The sequence below is a fragment of the Cyanistes caeruleus genome, chromosome 26 (assembly GCF_971803275.1).
Source record: "Cyanistes caeruleus chromosome 26, bCyaCae1.hap1.1, whole genome shotgun sequence".
Lineage (NCBI taxonomy): Eukaryota > Metazoa > Chordata > Aves > Passeriformes > Paridae > Cyanistes > Cyanistes caeruleus.
The window spans coordinates 6,172,378-6,186,991 of record NC_141726.1 but is presented as its reverse complement, the minus strand read 5'-3'; the positions used below and the strand labels follow the sequence as shown (position 1 = coordinate 6,186,991).

The window sequence follows — 14,614 nt, the reverse complement described above, 5'->3', positions numbered from 1 at the left end:
CAGGTGAACACCAAAGCCCTTTAAGGGCTTTCCATTTGTTTTATGTGTCCACTGAGTTTATTTTTAACATTCCAGCTGAAATAAATTTCTAAAGAAATGCTGGAGCTGAGCCGAGAGGACGTGTTTGCTGGAACCTGCCAGGATGATTAATCCTTTGCAGATAACCAATCAGAAAAGGGTCAGTATGGGAGCTCTGGCCATGCTGGGAGCCAAGCGAGGGGATGAGTTCTCTTCCAGAGAGCTCCTCAGCCACACTAAAAGCTATTTTACACTCCCCAGCCTGATGTTTCCTTCCCACTGGGAGAGATCAGCAACCAGCCTGCATCAGAGCTGGGCACAGCAGATACTCAACACTTCACTCTGGGTCTGGGAGGCTGTTTTCACCCAGGAAGGAGTTTAAATCCTGTATTCTGGACCACACACAAGTGCAGAACATCCCCCTCTGTCCTGCCTGGGCTTGTAAAATCACTACAGGAATGGGAACACCCTCCAGGTAAGAAGGCTGATGCATCCAAACCGCAGGACCCATGATATACATGTTAAATCTATCCCTGTGCTCCCAATTCCTGCCTTTACCCATCCCACCAGCCCTGTGGGACAAAGCTAGGACCATGGCCACCTCACACCATGAGGACAGAAACCCACAGCACATTGTCCCTGCCTCCCTGCTCAGCAGCCCTGGAGCTGGTTACTGTCTGAACCATGGGATGAATGAAAAGCCATTAATTCCCTCCTGAGCATTTTTATGAGGCTCTTGATAAAATGTCTGGATGCTTCAGCACTGCAGGAGTTTGATGCTGGCAGAGCTCTGCGCCAACTGAAAACCCCATCTCCAGGGTTGAACAGGCTGCTGGCCTCTCTTCTGTGTCCTGTGTCCTCTGCTCAGTCCCTCTTGAGCCAAATGTGCCCAAAATTGCAGCAAATCATCCTCTCTGCCTTAGCCAGTGCTGTCCCAGGGCACAGGACAATGAATGAATCCATCCCAAAAGCTAACACCCCAAATGTGTGTACCCACAGCCTCCACCTCCAGTGGGGCTCCAGGAAAAATAAGGCTCCTGACTCTTAGCTTTGCAGACCCTGAAGGGGGGAGCCCTGTCAGAGGAACATAGTCCTGCCCCAAGGTTGGAAAGGATCCTTGAAAAGGAGAGGGTGACCCTTAACATCCCACAAAGCCCAGTTCTGCTAAGCAGGTGCTGCTGCTGGGTCTGTAATTGCATCTTTACTCTGCAACATCTCCCTAAATCCCTTGGCCTGCAGCAGCACTCCTCCTAAGCCCCCAGAAACCCTCTTTAGTGCCCCCAGCATCCCTACTTATTCCCTTCCAAGCATTCCTCCTAAATCCCTGCCAACATTGGTCCCCAAATCCCTCCTCAGCATTCCTGCATCATTCTCCCTCCAGCACCCTTCCAGCTCCTTTCCTCACCCCACAATATCCCTCTTGAATCTCCCTGTAACATCCTCCCAGACCTTCTCAAAGCCCTCAAACCCATCCCTCTAACCTCATAATACATGGTGGGGAGAGTGAAGGAGAAAAAGAAAAAGCAGAGGGCAAGGGGGAACTGGAGACCCCCCCGGCTTTGCTTTGTGGACAAGGGGGCTGTTTGTCCCCCTGCTTTCATACAGACAAAGAAAACCCGAAAGAGTCATAGCGCCGGGAACCATCGTGCTCCCCCTCCAGCACGGGGAGCCTCGCCGGCTCCGGGGATGGGTGACAGGCAGGGACTGGGAGGAGCTGGGGGGAGAGACAGGGATTAAGAAGGCAAGCGGGGAGGGGAGGTGGAGGCAGGCATGGGAGAGAGGGGGTGCAGGTAAAGAACTGGCTGGTGGGAAAAGAGGCAGGGATTGGGAAGAGCGAGGGTCAGGCAGCGGCTGAGAAGACAAGAACCGGGAGGGGAGTCTGGCAGGGATGGGAAGAGAGAGCGACAGGCTTGGGGGCGGGGGGGCGCCGTGGAGGGGGGGCGCAAGGAGGGATCTGTAGGGGGGAAAGGTAGGCAGAAATGGAAGCATGGGGCGAGTCAGGCAGGGATGGGGAGAGGCAGACAGGGATGCGGGGAAAACGGGACCGTGGAGAGAATGGAGAAAGGCAGACAGCGACCGAGGTGGAGGAGGGCGGAGATGGGGGGTACAGGTAGGGAGCAAGGAGAATAGCAGACAGGGATCTGGGGGCAGGGGAGGAGCAGGAGGGGTGCAGACAGGCAGAGGGGCGGGCGGGAGAGCAGGGCCGCCCCCGGCCCCACGTGGCTCGGGGGACAAGCGGGTTTATAAAGCATTCCGGGCCCGCGCGGGTGCGGGAGGCGGCGGTGGCGGCGCCGGCCGAGAGCGGGGCTCGAACCGGTGGCGCTCGGATGCGCCCGGCGATTCCAGCGGGGCCACGGCCGCCGGCGGGCCATGGAGCTGCCTTTGGATGTGACCATGGATGTGCCCGTGGAACTGTCCTCGGTGCTGCCCACGGCCACTGCCACCCCCTGGGGCAACGGCACCACCTGGGCCCCCCTGCCTGGACACGGGGTCAACGACACGGGGCCGCAGCGGGCCAAGAACGCCACATCCATCCTGATCGCCATCGTCATCACTGCGCTCTACTCCGTGGTGTGCGTGGTGGGGCTGCTGGGCAACGTCCTGGTCATGTACGGCATCGTCAGGTGAGAGCCGGGCACCCCGGACGCTGCCCACGGGGGCTGGGCGTGCGCAGGGGGCCAGGGCCACTTTGGGTGAGTGTGAGAGCACCGATGGGGCCAGGTGGTGCCAGGGGTCACTGTGCAGCACATGGAAGGTGTGAGACGGTAACACTGAATGGGTGTGCACGAGGGGTGAATGTGCACCCGGGCTGAGACGGAACCAGGAGGGAATTCGCACTGAGAGAAAGTGTGCACAGGGGTGAGTGTGTGGCTGTGCGTCAACAGCAGCAGAAGTAGGTGTGCACCGGTTGTGAGTGCGCAGCAGGCACGAGTCTGCACTGGGTGTGAGTTTGCCCCAGGTGTGAGTGTGCACCGAGTGTGCGCCAGCAGCAGGGGGAGGGTTCGGTGTGCACCTGTGTAGTGTAGGCAGCCTGGAGATGGGCGTGCTGTGTGTGTGAGCAGTACGTGTGCGAGCTGTGCAAGTGCGGGGGGAGCAGGTGGTGTGCGAGGGGTGAAAGCAGAGGCCATGCGTGCCTGGAGCAGCTCGGGGAGTGCACGGGGGCTGTGTTGGGGGGAGGCCCATGGGGGACACAGCCCAGCCCCAAGCAGGTGCCCCTTGTTCTTTGTGAGGAAGAGAAGCTGCAGGGCTGGTCATGCTGCAGGCTGGGATCCGTCCTGTTTGCAGGGTGGGTCCAGAACCCCCTGCCCCCCAGACAGGGGCTGGTGGGTTCCCACTGCTGCCACCCCACCCAATCAGTAGGAATTACCCACCCAGCCCATTCCCAGTTCCTTCTTGTTCACCTCCTGCAGCTGCCTGACTTCTGTTTTTCTCTAACAAAGAGGAGAAACCGCATGGCCCAGCCCCATCTCCCACAACAGCTGAGCTGTCCTCTGGTCCCCTCAGTGTGTACCATCTCCAGCAGCCAAGAGACCTTTGGCTCCATCCAAGACCTCAGCACCTGTGGTGAGGCTTTCCCTGGGCAGAGACTGGGTCTTGCAGGGTCTCTGCACCCCAGGACAAGCAACATGACCCAAATGCTCCCCATTTTAAAGATGGGGCATGGCAAGATGCTGCTGCATCCAACCAGGCACTTGTGCTAAGATACAAAATCTTGTCAGTCCCTTTGTCTGAGACACTGGTTGGTCCTGCCTGGATAAGATGGGTTGACGTGGAAAATGGGACCATAAAGCAAAGTTTCGTAGCGCACAGGACCAGTGGCAGCAGTGAGGGGTGACAGAACTCCTCCACAGCCCTGCCAACAGCAAAGCATGGGGCTGTGCTTGCAGTCACATTCTGTGCAGACGCAGACTCCAATAGCCTGGCAGGAGGGAGCAGAGGGGTCTCACTGGGTGCCTGGGTTTTGCAGCCACACCCTCTGCACTGGAGTGGGCTTGGTCCTGTAGGTCCAGAATTTGTGGGGTAATTCCAATTCCCATTGCCTCAGGTGGTGCTGTAACCCTAGCTTGGCCAAAACCTTAATGCCAAACCAGAGCTGGTGGCTGGTTTTAAACAAACCCCCCAAATTCCTGATTTTTAACCCTCAATTCCCCATCCCTTTTGGTATTGTTAACAGGAGGTCAGCATAGCCTGGCACTGCCTGTGCACAAATAAATGTGGTGACTCACCAGTGGGAAGGAAACTATCCTGAAACGTGTCAATGGGCACCCTGGAGTGCCCATTGCCCTGGTATCAGGCTCTGCTGCCCCTGCCCCCCACTCTCTGTGGGACTCTGCTGTGTCTTTTTAACCATCCAAGAGGGTCAACAATGGGGAATGGAATCGAGGAGTAACTCACTGACCCGACCTAACCCCTAATGGGATTTTTCATCCACTCAAAGCAGCATTAAAAACGAGCCCTGGTCTGAAAAAGCAAATTGAGGTAATTGCAGCAGAGACAGATACCATGAGCAATGTCAGGGCGAGGGATGAGTGTTATTAGAGCCCCTCCAGCTGGTTCTGCTCAGAGAGGAGAGAGAATTTTAAATTTTAAAGCATTTTAAAGAGAGTGATTTCATGTGCAAACAACATCCTCCCTATTTTACTCACTGAGTAACTGCATGTTAGTCAGGCTTTAGCAAACTTGACAGCCACAGATCCCATCACCACAGCTTCTAGGCCCCCATTTTCCAGCTGATGATGGATTTAAACACAGAATCAGAGAATCACAGAATGGTTTGTGTTGGAAGTGACATTACAGACCATCTTGTTCCACTACCTATGGCATCTTGTTCCAACCCATGGCAGGGTTGCCTTCCACTAGACCAAGTGGGTCCAAGCCCTGTCCAAGGTGGCCTTGAACACTTCCAGGGATGGGGAATATCTCCCATGAAATGGGCAAATATCCTCCAAGCTGCTGGGATGGGAGGGGCTGCAGGGACATGTGCCTTAGCCCCTTCCATGGCCAAAGCCACCTGGAGTTTCCCAGGGGTCCTTGCCAGCAGGGTTTAAGCCAGGACTAGGGGAGACCTGTGTCTGTGCAAGAAAAGGCTAGGAGATGGGATCAGCTTGGATTTGAACCTCACTGCCAGGAAGATTCTGGGAGTTTGTCTTGTGCTCTTCTCCTTGTGCCACCTTTCAGTGCCCTTGGGGTCCAGGAGAGTGTCCAGGCGGTCTGGAAGCACAGCTGGAGCACATCCTGGCCTGTATATAGCTCTGTGAGTGGACACGCTGTGAGCTGAGCACAGCCAAACTCCAAATAAATCTCTCTCCAGAGCAGCCAAACCCATCCACACACCTGGAGGGAGCCCAGCACACCCAGCACCCTCTCCACCACAGCTCTGACCAGCACTACCATGCCCCCTGCATTGTCAGATGCTTTTAAAAATACTCCTGGAAGCAATTTGCAGTTGTGAGCTCAGGGCTGCAAGTGCCCTCATCCCCACTGAGCCCATCAGCCCCCCACCAGCTCCCACACAGGCTGCAGGGACAGCTGGGTGCAGGCTTTGTCAAGACAGGCTCTTTCAGGAGGCAGCTTTTAGCAGCTCCAGGAGTTTTTCTTTCACTTATTATTCAGTTTTCTTTCACTTATTTATTTTCCAAGAGGTTTGGAGAGGGCATCCCTACTTGGGAGTCGAGACTGGAGTGCAGAGCTGCCCTGTGTTTGTCCCATCCCCTCCCATCTCTTCTCTCCATCAACACCTCCCAGATGGTTCTGTTCAAGTACATAACTTCCCAATCAAGGCACTCACTTAATTGCAATGGGTTTGGCAGCCTGGGGAGCTCCATCAGCAGCAGTGGATGGTTTGCTCTAATTTGTGTAATAAACCTTTCCTGGAGCAGCAGTTTCATTTGCAGCTCAGGAGGCTCACCAGGATGGATGCCTCACCCTGTGCAGGGGGTTGAAATCTCAGCCCAGGTATGGAGGGAGCTAAATCTTGCCCCAAAACCCCACTGCTGGAGGCTAAATTGCCATTCTTATTATCCCAGTCATCCCTATCACCATCCCAAGTCTTTCCTCTCATCCCAGTCAACCCCATCATTCCAGTTATGATCTTCATCATCCAGGTTATCTCCATCCTCATCCCAGTTATCCCTGTCATTCCAGTCCAATGCATTGTCAGAGTCAACCCATCATCCCAGACATTCCCATTATCATCCCAATCATCTCCATTATCCCACTGGTCCCTGACACTGCTTTGCCCTCACCAGCTCCATCCTGCCTGGGGATGGGTGAGAGCTCTGGCCCTCCAGTCCCCCACCCCTGGCACATCTGGCAGGGGGTTGGGAAGTGCTTACCCAGCACAGCCAAGCACATCTGGGAGACCATGGAATGAATAACAGATTTTTTTTACCATTTTACTCAAAATACAGAGACCAAAGACTTGTGAATCTGCCTGAACTGACTGTTCACATAGGAGAGGCAAAACCTGACAATATCACAAATTCTCAGCTCTTTGTTTAACCTGGGAGGAAACTTTTCTGCAAAAGCACTTGGAAAATAACACTAAAAAGAATGGAAAAGGACTTTTCAAGGACAAGACATTTTTAATGCCATATTTAAATTTTAAAAAAAGCTCAGCTCGAGTATTTCCACCCTTGGGCAATGGGCTGCCATTTGCAGCCATGGTGAAGGAGACAGGAATGCTCTTGGAGCTGGGTTAAGCTGCTGTTTTCTATTTTTTCCCAGAAAGAAATTAGTTTTTCAGCTCCAGCTGCCAGTTCTATTGACAATGGAACCTGGTGGGTCTCTGTCCCCACCAATACACTCTCCTGACCCTGCTGAGATGGAGGAAGGGGAAGGGATTTGGTACACCATCAATCCCAGGAGCCTCTTTCCCACACCAACCTGCTGTCCTGGGCTCCAGCCAGGGCAGGACCACCTGAGATGGGAGCCAGTTAATCCCCCCACCTCAGTTTATCCCATGTGCCCCCAGCATGTGATGAGCTGTGCCAATTATCACAAAATCCTAGAATGCTTTAGATTGGAAGTAACTATAAATCTCATCTTATTGTACTCCCTGCCATGGGACACCTTCCACTATCCCAGGTTGCTCAAAGCCCCATCCAACCTGGCCTGGAACACTTCCAGGGATGGGGCAGCCACAGATTCTCTGAGCAACCTGTGCCAGGGCCTCACCACCTTCATATCTGAACCAAACCTATGCTGTCAGTTTAAAACGATCTTGACCCTATCACTCATGTAAAAAATTGCTTTTTATCAATAAGTACTCCAAGGAAAACAATCTTTTCATCCCAGCAATGAAGATGTCATCTACCCCCTCCATGCCTTATTCCAGTGCTGGTACAGGCAGGTTTACCCATGCACAGAGATGGTTTTGTGTGAACTGACCCTGATGTTAATTAATTAGGGTACATCTAAAAAAGCTTGGGGCTGAGGAGGATGCTCTGAGCAATGGAGATTTGCTGGAAGGGAGCCCAGGAAGCAAAGAGCAGTCTTCCACAGAGCCACTCCCACCCCACGTGTGTTGCGCTTTGAGGGTGCCCAGCAGATCCCTCAGTATGTATTTCCAAGCCACCATGCCATTCAAAGCATCCCCAACACTTGCAGGGCTGGATGCCCCTGGGACACACACACACACACACACACACACACACACAGACATCCCTGCTGCTCTGGCATCTGCCATAACTTTGCTTCATCCCTTCACGAAAGGTTTGGACATGAGGGACCAGGCATTTCTCTTGCCATGGTGTGACAAGAACCAGAAGCAGAGTCAGCCCTTCCCAAATGCCCTGGGGGATACAGCCAGGCTTCCCCAAAGGCTCTGGAGCTCCAGGCTGGCTAATTGGGCTGCTTCCAGATGGCCGGTTTCCGGGGGTAATCGATTCAATTTCTGCAAGCAAACTTGACGGGGAAATAGGCTGGATAATCACAATTTACTATCTGGAAAATCAGATAAAGGAGGGTTGAGGGGATAAAGGATATTTTGCAACTGGTTCAGGGTAATGGAGCAAATCAATCTCATTGGAGGATTGAGTTCTCTGGAAAGTTCTTTATTCCTTCAGAGTAATATATTACACTATATATTATATTCAGTGTGCTCCCTGGTGCACCTGGAAAGCTGTTGAGCACATTGGTGCTGCAGAAAGGTTCATCACAACACTCTTGCCCACCAAGGCTGGTGTCACCTTGTGAGCAGACAGGCTGTGCCCCTTCCTCATCACATCAAGTGCCCTGACCACCTGTAGCATGTCCTTTCTCTGCCACCCCCAGGTATACCAAGATGAAGACAGCCACCAACATCTACATCTTCAACCTGGCGCTGGCTGATGCACTGGCCACCAGCACGCTGCCCTTCCAGAGCGCCAAGTACCTCATGGAGACTTGGCCCTTTGGGGAGCTGCTCTGCAAGGTTGTGCTCTCCATTGACTACTATAACATGTTCACCAGCATCTTCACCCTCACCATGATGAGTGTGGACCGCTACATTGCTGTGTGCCACCCAGTCAAGGCCCTGGACTTCCGCACGCCAGCCAAAGCCAAGATCATCAATGTCTGCATCTGGGTGCTCTCCTCCCTTATCGGGGTGCCCATCATGGTCATGGCGGTCACCAAGTCAAAAGGCAAGTGTTTCTGTCCGTCCCTTCCTGTTCCATTAGTCCATCCCAGGGGTGACCTGGCAAACTTGACCTCTGGTCCTGTAGCAGATGTGTGGTCAGTGGTGGGCACCTCTCCATGACACCATAAATGTGCCCTGTCTTGGAAAAAGCATCATGGTGTTATTTCCCATCTTGGAAACTGTCCCAGAAATTGTCCTCCGTTCCACTTAAGGGTAGGGATCCCACACCTTTCCCCATTGTTAGTCTAACCAGTGCCTCTCCCCACCTCCTAGGATGCAAATCAGGTGCCTAAAAAAGCCCCCAGGAATGCTGCAAGGTCTCTAAGTGGCCCACACTAAGATCTGCAGCTCCTGTGTGGGGATGCTGGCCCTTGACTGCTAGGAAAGCTGTGGGCATCTCGAGGAAATGGACAGATTTCAGTGGAGGGTGACATGGGGATCTGAGATGGGGATGTCCACCATGGGGTTGGGAGAAGGCAGGATTGGCCTTGAATGGCCCAGGCAGTTCCGTAGAGAAAAGGTTCCAGGGTCCCTGCATCCCCCTCAATGTCTTGTGGACAGGGGTCTGATGGCACAGAGCTCCTGGGGAATCTCTGGCAAGAACAGGCAAGCAGGAATGCATCTCCCTGGGGGTTTAACAAGCCATAACTGAGCAGAAGGCAGAGTATTCTCAGCAGACACTCTACCAGATTCCTCTTTGACCCTCCTTTCTCCTTCAGATGGTATGGTCCTGTGCACTCTCCAGTTTCCTGACCCTCCCATCTACTGGGACACTGTGACCAAGATCTGTGTCTTCATCTTTGCCTTCCTGGTCCCCATTTTGGTCATCACCATCTGCTATGGGCTGATGATCCTTCGCCTGAAGAGTGTCCGGCTCCTCTCAGGCTCTAAGGAGAAGGATCGCAACTTGCGGCGCATCACACGCATGGTGCTGGTGGTGGTGGCAGCCTTCATCATCTGCTGGACACCCATCCACATCTTTGTCATCGTCTGGACGCTGGTGGACATAGACAAGAAGAACCCCTACGTGGTGGCCAGCCTGCACTTCTGCATCGCTCTGGGCTACACCAACAGCAGCCTCAACCCTGTCCTTTATGCTTTCCTGGATGAAAACTTCAAGAGGTGCTTCCGAGAGTTCTGCTTGCCTTTCCGAGCCCGGGTGGACCAGAACAGCTTCTCCCGTGCCAGGAACACCACGAGGGAGCACGTCTCCACCTGCACCCCCTCTGAAGCCCGCAACAAGCCAGTATGACTAGACGTGGGCAGCCCAGAGCAGGGCTGCCAGGGACATGGAGATGAGCTGCGCTCAGAAGTCACCCAGGTCACCACCACAGAGTTGTAGCAGTGATCGCCTGGGTGCTGCTCAGTAACACTGCTGGGTTTGCATACAGGATGACTGCAAAAACTTTTTTCATCCTGGGAAAGAAAAATGGGAGAATTGGGACTCACCAAATGATGTAGATGACCATATCAAGAGGTGAGTGAGCTCTACTGCTGCCACCATCTCAATCAATAACACCCAGCAGGGGCTGTCACCCTCCAACACGTGGCTTTTGGCAGAGCCCAGGGCACCAGAACTGCAATGTCCATGTGCTTCTCCTCCTGCATGGGGCAGGATGACACCACAGCCGACAGAAAGAGGGGAAACACTCACATGGCAGAAAGTAACTGTGCCAGGAGGTGATCATAGGATCACAGAATCATTCAGGTTGGAAAAGCTCTGCAAGATCATCAAGTTCAACTATCCTTCCACCACTACCAAGGCCACCACTAGCCCATGTCTCCAAGTGCCACATGCACATGATGATGGTTAAATCTCTCCAGTGATGGTTACTCCACCACTGCCCTTGGCAGCTGTGCCAGGACTGGACAACCCTTTCAGTGAAGAAATGTTCCCTAATATCCAGCCTAATCCTCCCCTGTAATGACTTGAGGCCATTTCCTTTGCCACGTCATGGGACCTCATTCCATCCCCCTCTGAGCTGTGTCCAAAAGACAATTGGAGATGGGAAGAGAAACTCATGCCACTTCAGAGACACTGTTTTGAAAAAGCTCCAGACCCATTGTAAAAATTCTCCTGGAGTCCCTCAAACTGGGATTATTCCCAGGGAAAGCTTTCTACTGTTAATGTCATTACTGTGTTGTTTAGAGACCTCTGACTGCAGCTAAGGCTGCCCTGGACCTGGATGTGATGCTAAGAATATGGATGTGTGTGGCCAGGGGATGGAGCAGGCATGTCTGAAGCTGACCCCCATATCCTTGTGCCAATATCAAATTCCCAGGGTGACAGGGAACTGATGAAGTCATTAGGCCCAAGAAGAACCTTGTTAAGGGAGTAATTTGTGGGAACTTGAGTTGCTTCTCACACTGCTAAAGTAATTAGGATGGAATAACAGGCTGCACCAAAGGCTCTCCCTCCCCTGCCCATCAGGAGGATGAAAAACAGCACAGCGCAGATTTTCATAGCAGAGACAAAAACAATAGAATGGGGTTGTGGGTTTTTTTACTTAGAAAATCTCAAAAAGAACACCTCCCTTTCACAATTCCCCAAGCAGGGACAGAGGTTGTGCAGGCACCTAGAAAGGACCCACAGCCCACAGGAGGCAGAGATTGAGGATTTCAGCTCTCATCTGTATGGAACAGCATCCCTCCAAAGGGACAGCTGAACTGCAACTCCCAGTGCATCCTGCAAGAACCACCATCCAGGGACCGCCTGACCACATTATCTACAGCTGAATGATAATTAATGGGTTCTCCTGCTCCCTGAAGCACCCCTCCAGCCCCATGCCACATTCATTCCTTCCTTCCTCTCACCTTCCCATTGTCATTGCCAGGTGGTCAGCCAGCCCAAGGAGGAGGATGATCAGAGGAAGTAGTAATAGCATTTAGAGAACAGATACACCTGGAGGAAGCAGGCGAGCACCCAGATGCACCTGGGGCTCATGCAGAGCTTGATGCAGAGCTTGGCTTGTGTCTCAAGTTGTATCAATTTAGACTAATAAAAGTCATCACCTCTCCTCACCAGCCCCACCTTTCTCCAGAACTGTGGAAATTGAAGCCCTCTCCATTAGAAAGACAGAGCCCACGAGGTAGTCAAAACCAATTTCTCTTTCAAAGGGAAACAAATAGGGTGACATTGCCCATTGAGATCTCAAATCAATTGTGCTGATGCATGCTAATGGTCCTCCCCATCTGCCTGCCCTGTGTCAATGTGCCACAGGCAAAGCCTCCTGCTCAGTGCTGTATCCACCTGGACGTCTCCAGCTCATGTCCAGGCCTCTTCAGGATCTCTTTGCAGGCATGAATGGAGTCCTGGACTAGCAGCGTGGCCACACTTTGGGCTTCTCACCCCCTGCTACCACAAGCCCATCTGCTTATGGAGCATCATATAAGGGAAAGCACGATCAGTTCCAGGGCAGGAATTGGGGGGAAATCCCAAGGGTCACATAAAGCTGAGCTTCAGACCCTGTGAGAAGAAAGACTAATGTATCCAGGAGTTGGAGACCATCCTTCAGCTCTCCACCTCTACCCACCCTGGGGCAGAACCCTCAGCAGCATGTGGTGGGTTCAGAGCTGGTTGATGGTGAGGGCCCAGCCATGGAGGGATTTCAGCGTGTCCCATCAGGCTGGATGTTCCTGCAGGGGTGGGATGCATCGTGCTGTGGAGCAGGACATTCTGGACTTCACTCTAAGCTCCAGCATGAAGCTGAATTCCAGCCTGATATCTCAAATTGTGGGGCACCCTTAAAAGATGTGATGTCCCCATACCATTGGTATCTTCAAGCTGTCTTAGCCAGTGCCTCAGTATCCCCTAAAAACCAACCACATGTTGGAAGCTGGGAATGGCACAACAGAGAGCAGTGTTTCCCACAACAGCACAGGGACAAATGGGGGACATGGGGGAAGTGAACCCCAGCAGCAGGGATGGAGCATCCTTGCTCTGGCACAGCCTCATTGAGGACATGTCATTGGTGTGGGGACCAAGAACACCCCACCCATGAGTGCTGGGAGCTGCAGGTTGACTTGGGGCTTCACGAGCAGCTCGGCCACCCTGCAAAGCTCAGCCCCCACTTTTCCCAGCCCCACAGGGCCTTTTTTCATCTGCCAAATTCCTAGCATGCTGGAAAATGTGACTGCCATGGCCTTAAAGTGAGTTAAATGCTTCAAGTCATTACTTTGTAAAATGCCACCATGCTTGGGCAGATTTTGGAGCCCAGGACACAGCAAAGACAGTGGCTTTCCTGAGCTTCAGGTTTGCTGACTTAAAGAAAATCAGAGTATTCCTGGGAAAAATGGGTGGCAAGCAGCACACCAGAGCATATGGGGTGACATGGACTTCGATCATCCCATTCCAGCAGCATCCCAGCAGGGATCTGGGGGCTGATTCAGCTTCTTCCCACCTAAAAACCAACTCCTCCAGCCCCTCCTCTGGGCTGGGAAACTGGGAACAAATCCTAGTTCAGGGAAACAGCACTGAGAGATCCTGCCTGCCCAGACTGAGCCATGCTGTAGCCAGGATGCTTGGAGGGAACTCTTTGTGTACTTTTATAAATATATATGTCTGTCTATAGCTATATATATGTATGTCTGTCTATAGCTGTATGAAATTAAAGTGACCCCAAGGCCTCCTGTCACACCTCCCACTGCAGCAGCTTCTCCATGTGTGATAGAGCTGAATATGCCGGATCCATAGCATCTCACAAAGTACTTCAGCCACTATTTTCAGCTCCAACCCTTGGGATTTTTGCCTTACAGTGGCATTTTTGTACAGAAACCCTGCTTTATAAAAATTAAAATAATAAAGTAAAATAAAATCAGCATTAGGAAGCAATTTCCAGCTTTCTGTGAAATGTCTTTTGATGCCTGTGACTCCCAGGCATCAAAAATGAGCAGGATCTGGCTCAGGGGAGTGGTCTGGGGAGTGATGAAACTACCTCTCAAATTTACTCTTTCCTCCGAGGGATGGGGAGGCCCTGGCACAGGATACCCGGAGAGGCTGTGGCTGCCCCTGGATCCCTGGAAGTGTCCAAGGATGGATTGAGTGGGGCTTGGAGCACCCTGGGACAGTGGAAGGTGTCCTTGCCCGATGCAGGGCATGAAACTGGATGAGCTTTAAGGTCCCTTCCAACCCAAGCCATTCCATGTTTCTAAATTCAAATTCTAAAAACTCACCTCAGCCCTTTAGCTGAGATTGTTTGCAAGCCCAAGTCACCAAAAACTTCTTCTGCCACTGGTCATCAAGATATATTTTACAAGCCTAGCAGCTCAAATTCTGGCCCAAATTACATTTTTAATTTAAATACAAATGAGGATTTAGCAAAAAAGCAACAGAATTGGGTGTTGGAGCCTGTAACTTTGCTCTGGCTTAATGAGACTTTGGATTTTAAGGTATATATCACTTCTGCTGTGTAGGTTTCTTAGCTCCCAAAGAAAGGGGAGCCATAAAGAACACAGACAGGAGGAGAAAACCAGATTTCCAGCCTGGAGGTGTTGTTTAGCCAGGGTATCACTGCTGCAGCACCACTTGAGGACCCCCTCCATTACCCAGCACTCCGGGAAAACTGAGCCAGGCACCGATTCCGGTGATTTCACCACCAGTCCAGATTAATTATGTGGCAACCTGTGCTGGCACACACCAACCAGCTATTCCAGAAATGTTTGCAGCCCAAAAACATGTGTTACTGCAGGAAACATCCTCTCCCCTGTTTTTGGGGGGTTTTTTTCTTTAATTAACCCACCAAATAATGAATCCTGATGTACTGAGTTTGTGATTAATTATGATGATGCTGGTTTCTTTGTCTGCAGGTTTCGGCTGATGTTGGTATTGCATTAATATGCAGATGGAAATTAATGGATCTCTTTAATGGGGAGGACAGGAGAAAGATCTCCCACCTTCCTGACCTCAGAGCAGCCTGGGGTGGATCCAGGCTCTCCAGCCCAACAGAGATGCTTGTCTTGCAATTCATCATTTAACAG

At 52.2% G+C, this 14,614-nt stretch overlaps 1 protein-coding gene and 1 long non-coding RNA gene across 2 annotated transcripts; one reads left to right on the top strand and one right to left on the bottom strand.

Moving 5' to 3' along the window:
- The first annotated feature begins 2,255 nt into the window (after positions 1 to 2,255).
- OPRD1 (opioid receptor delta 1) lies at positions 2,256 to 13,456 on the top strand. Its single transcript, XM_023941088.2, has 3 exons — positions 2,256 to 2,642; positions 8,293 to 8,642; positions 9,358 to 13,456. The coding sequence occupies exons 1-3, from the start codon at positions 2,389 to 2,391 to the stop codon at positions 9,888 to 9,890; spliced, it is 1,137 nt and encodes a 378-aa protein (XP_023796856.2). The 5' UTR covers positions 2,256 to 2,388; the 3' UTR covers positions 9,891 to 13,456.
- Positions 8,057 to 11,489, bottom strand: LOC147649296 (uncharacterized). The gene is made up of 2 exons (XR_015279333.1): positions 11,453 to 11,489; positions 8,057 to 10,054 (listed from the first exon to the last, which is right to left on the bottom strand). It is a non-coding gene; the product is annotated as an uncharacterized LOC147649296 (long non-coding RNA).
- Positions 13,457 to 14,614: the final 1,158 nt, after the last annotated feature.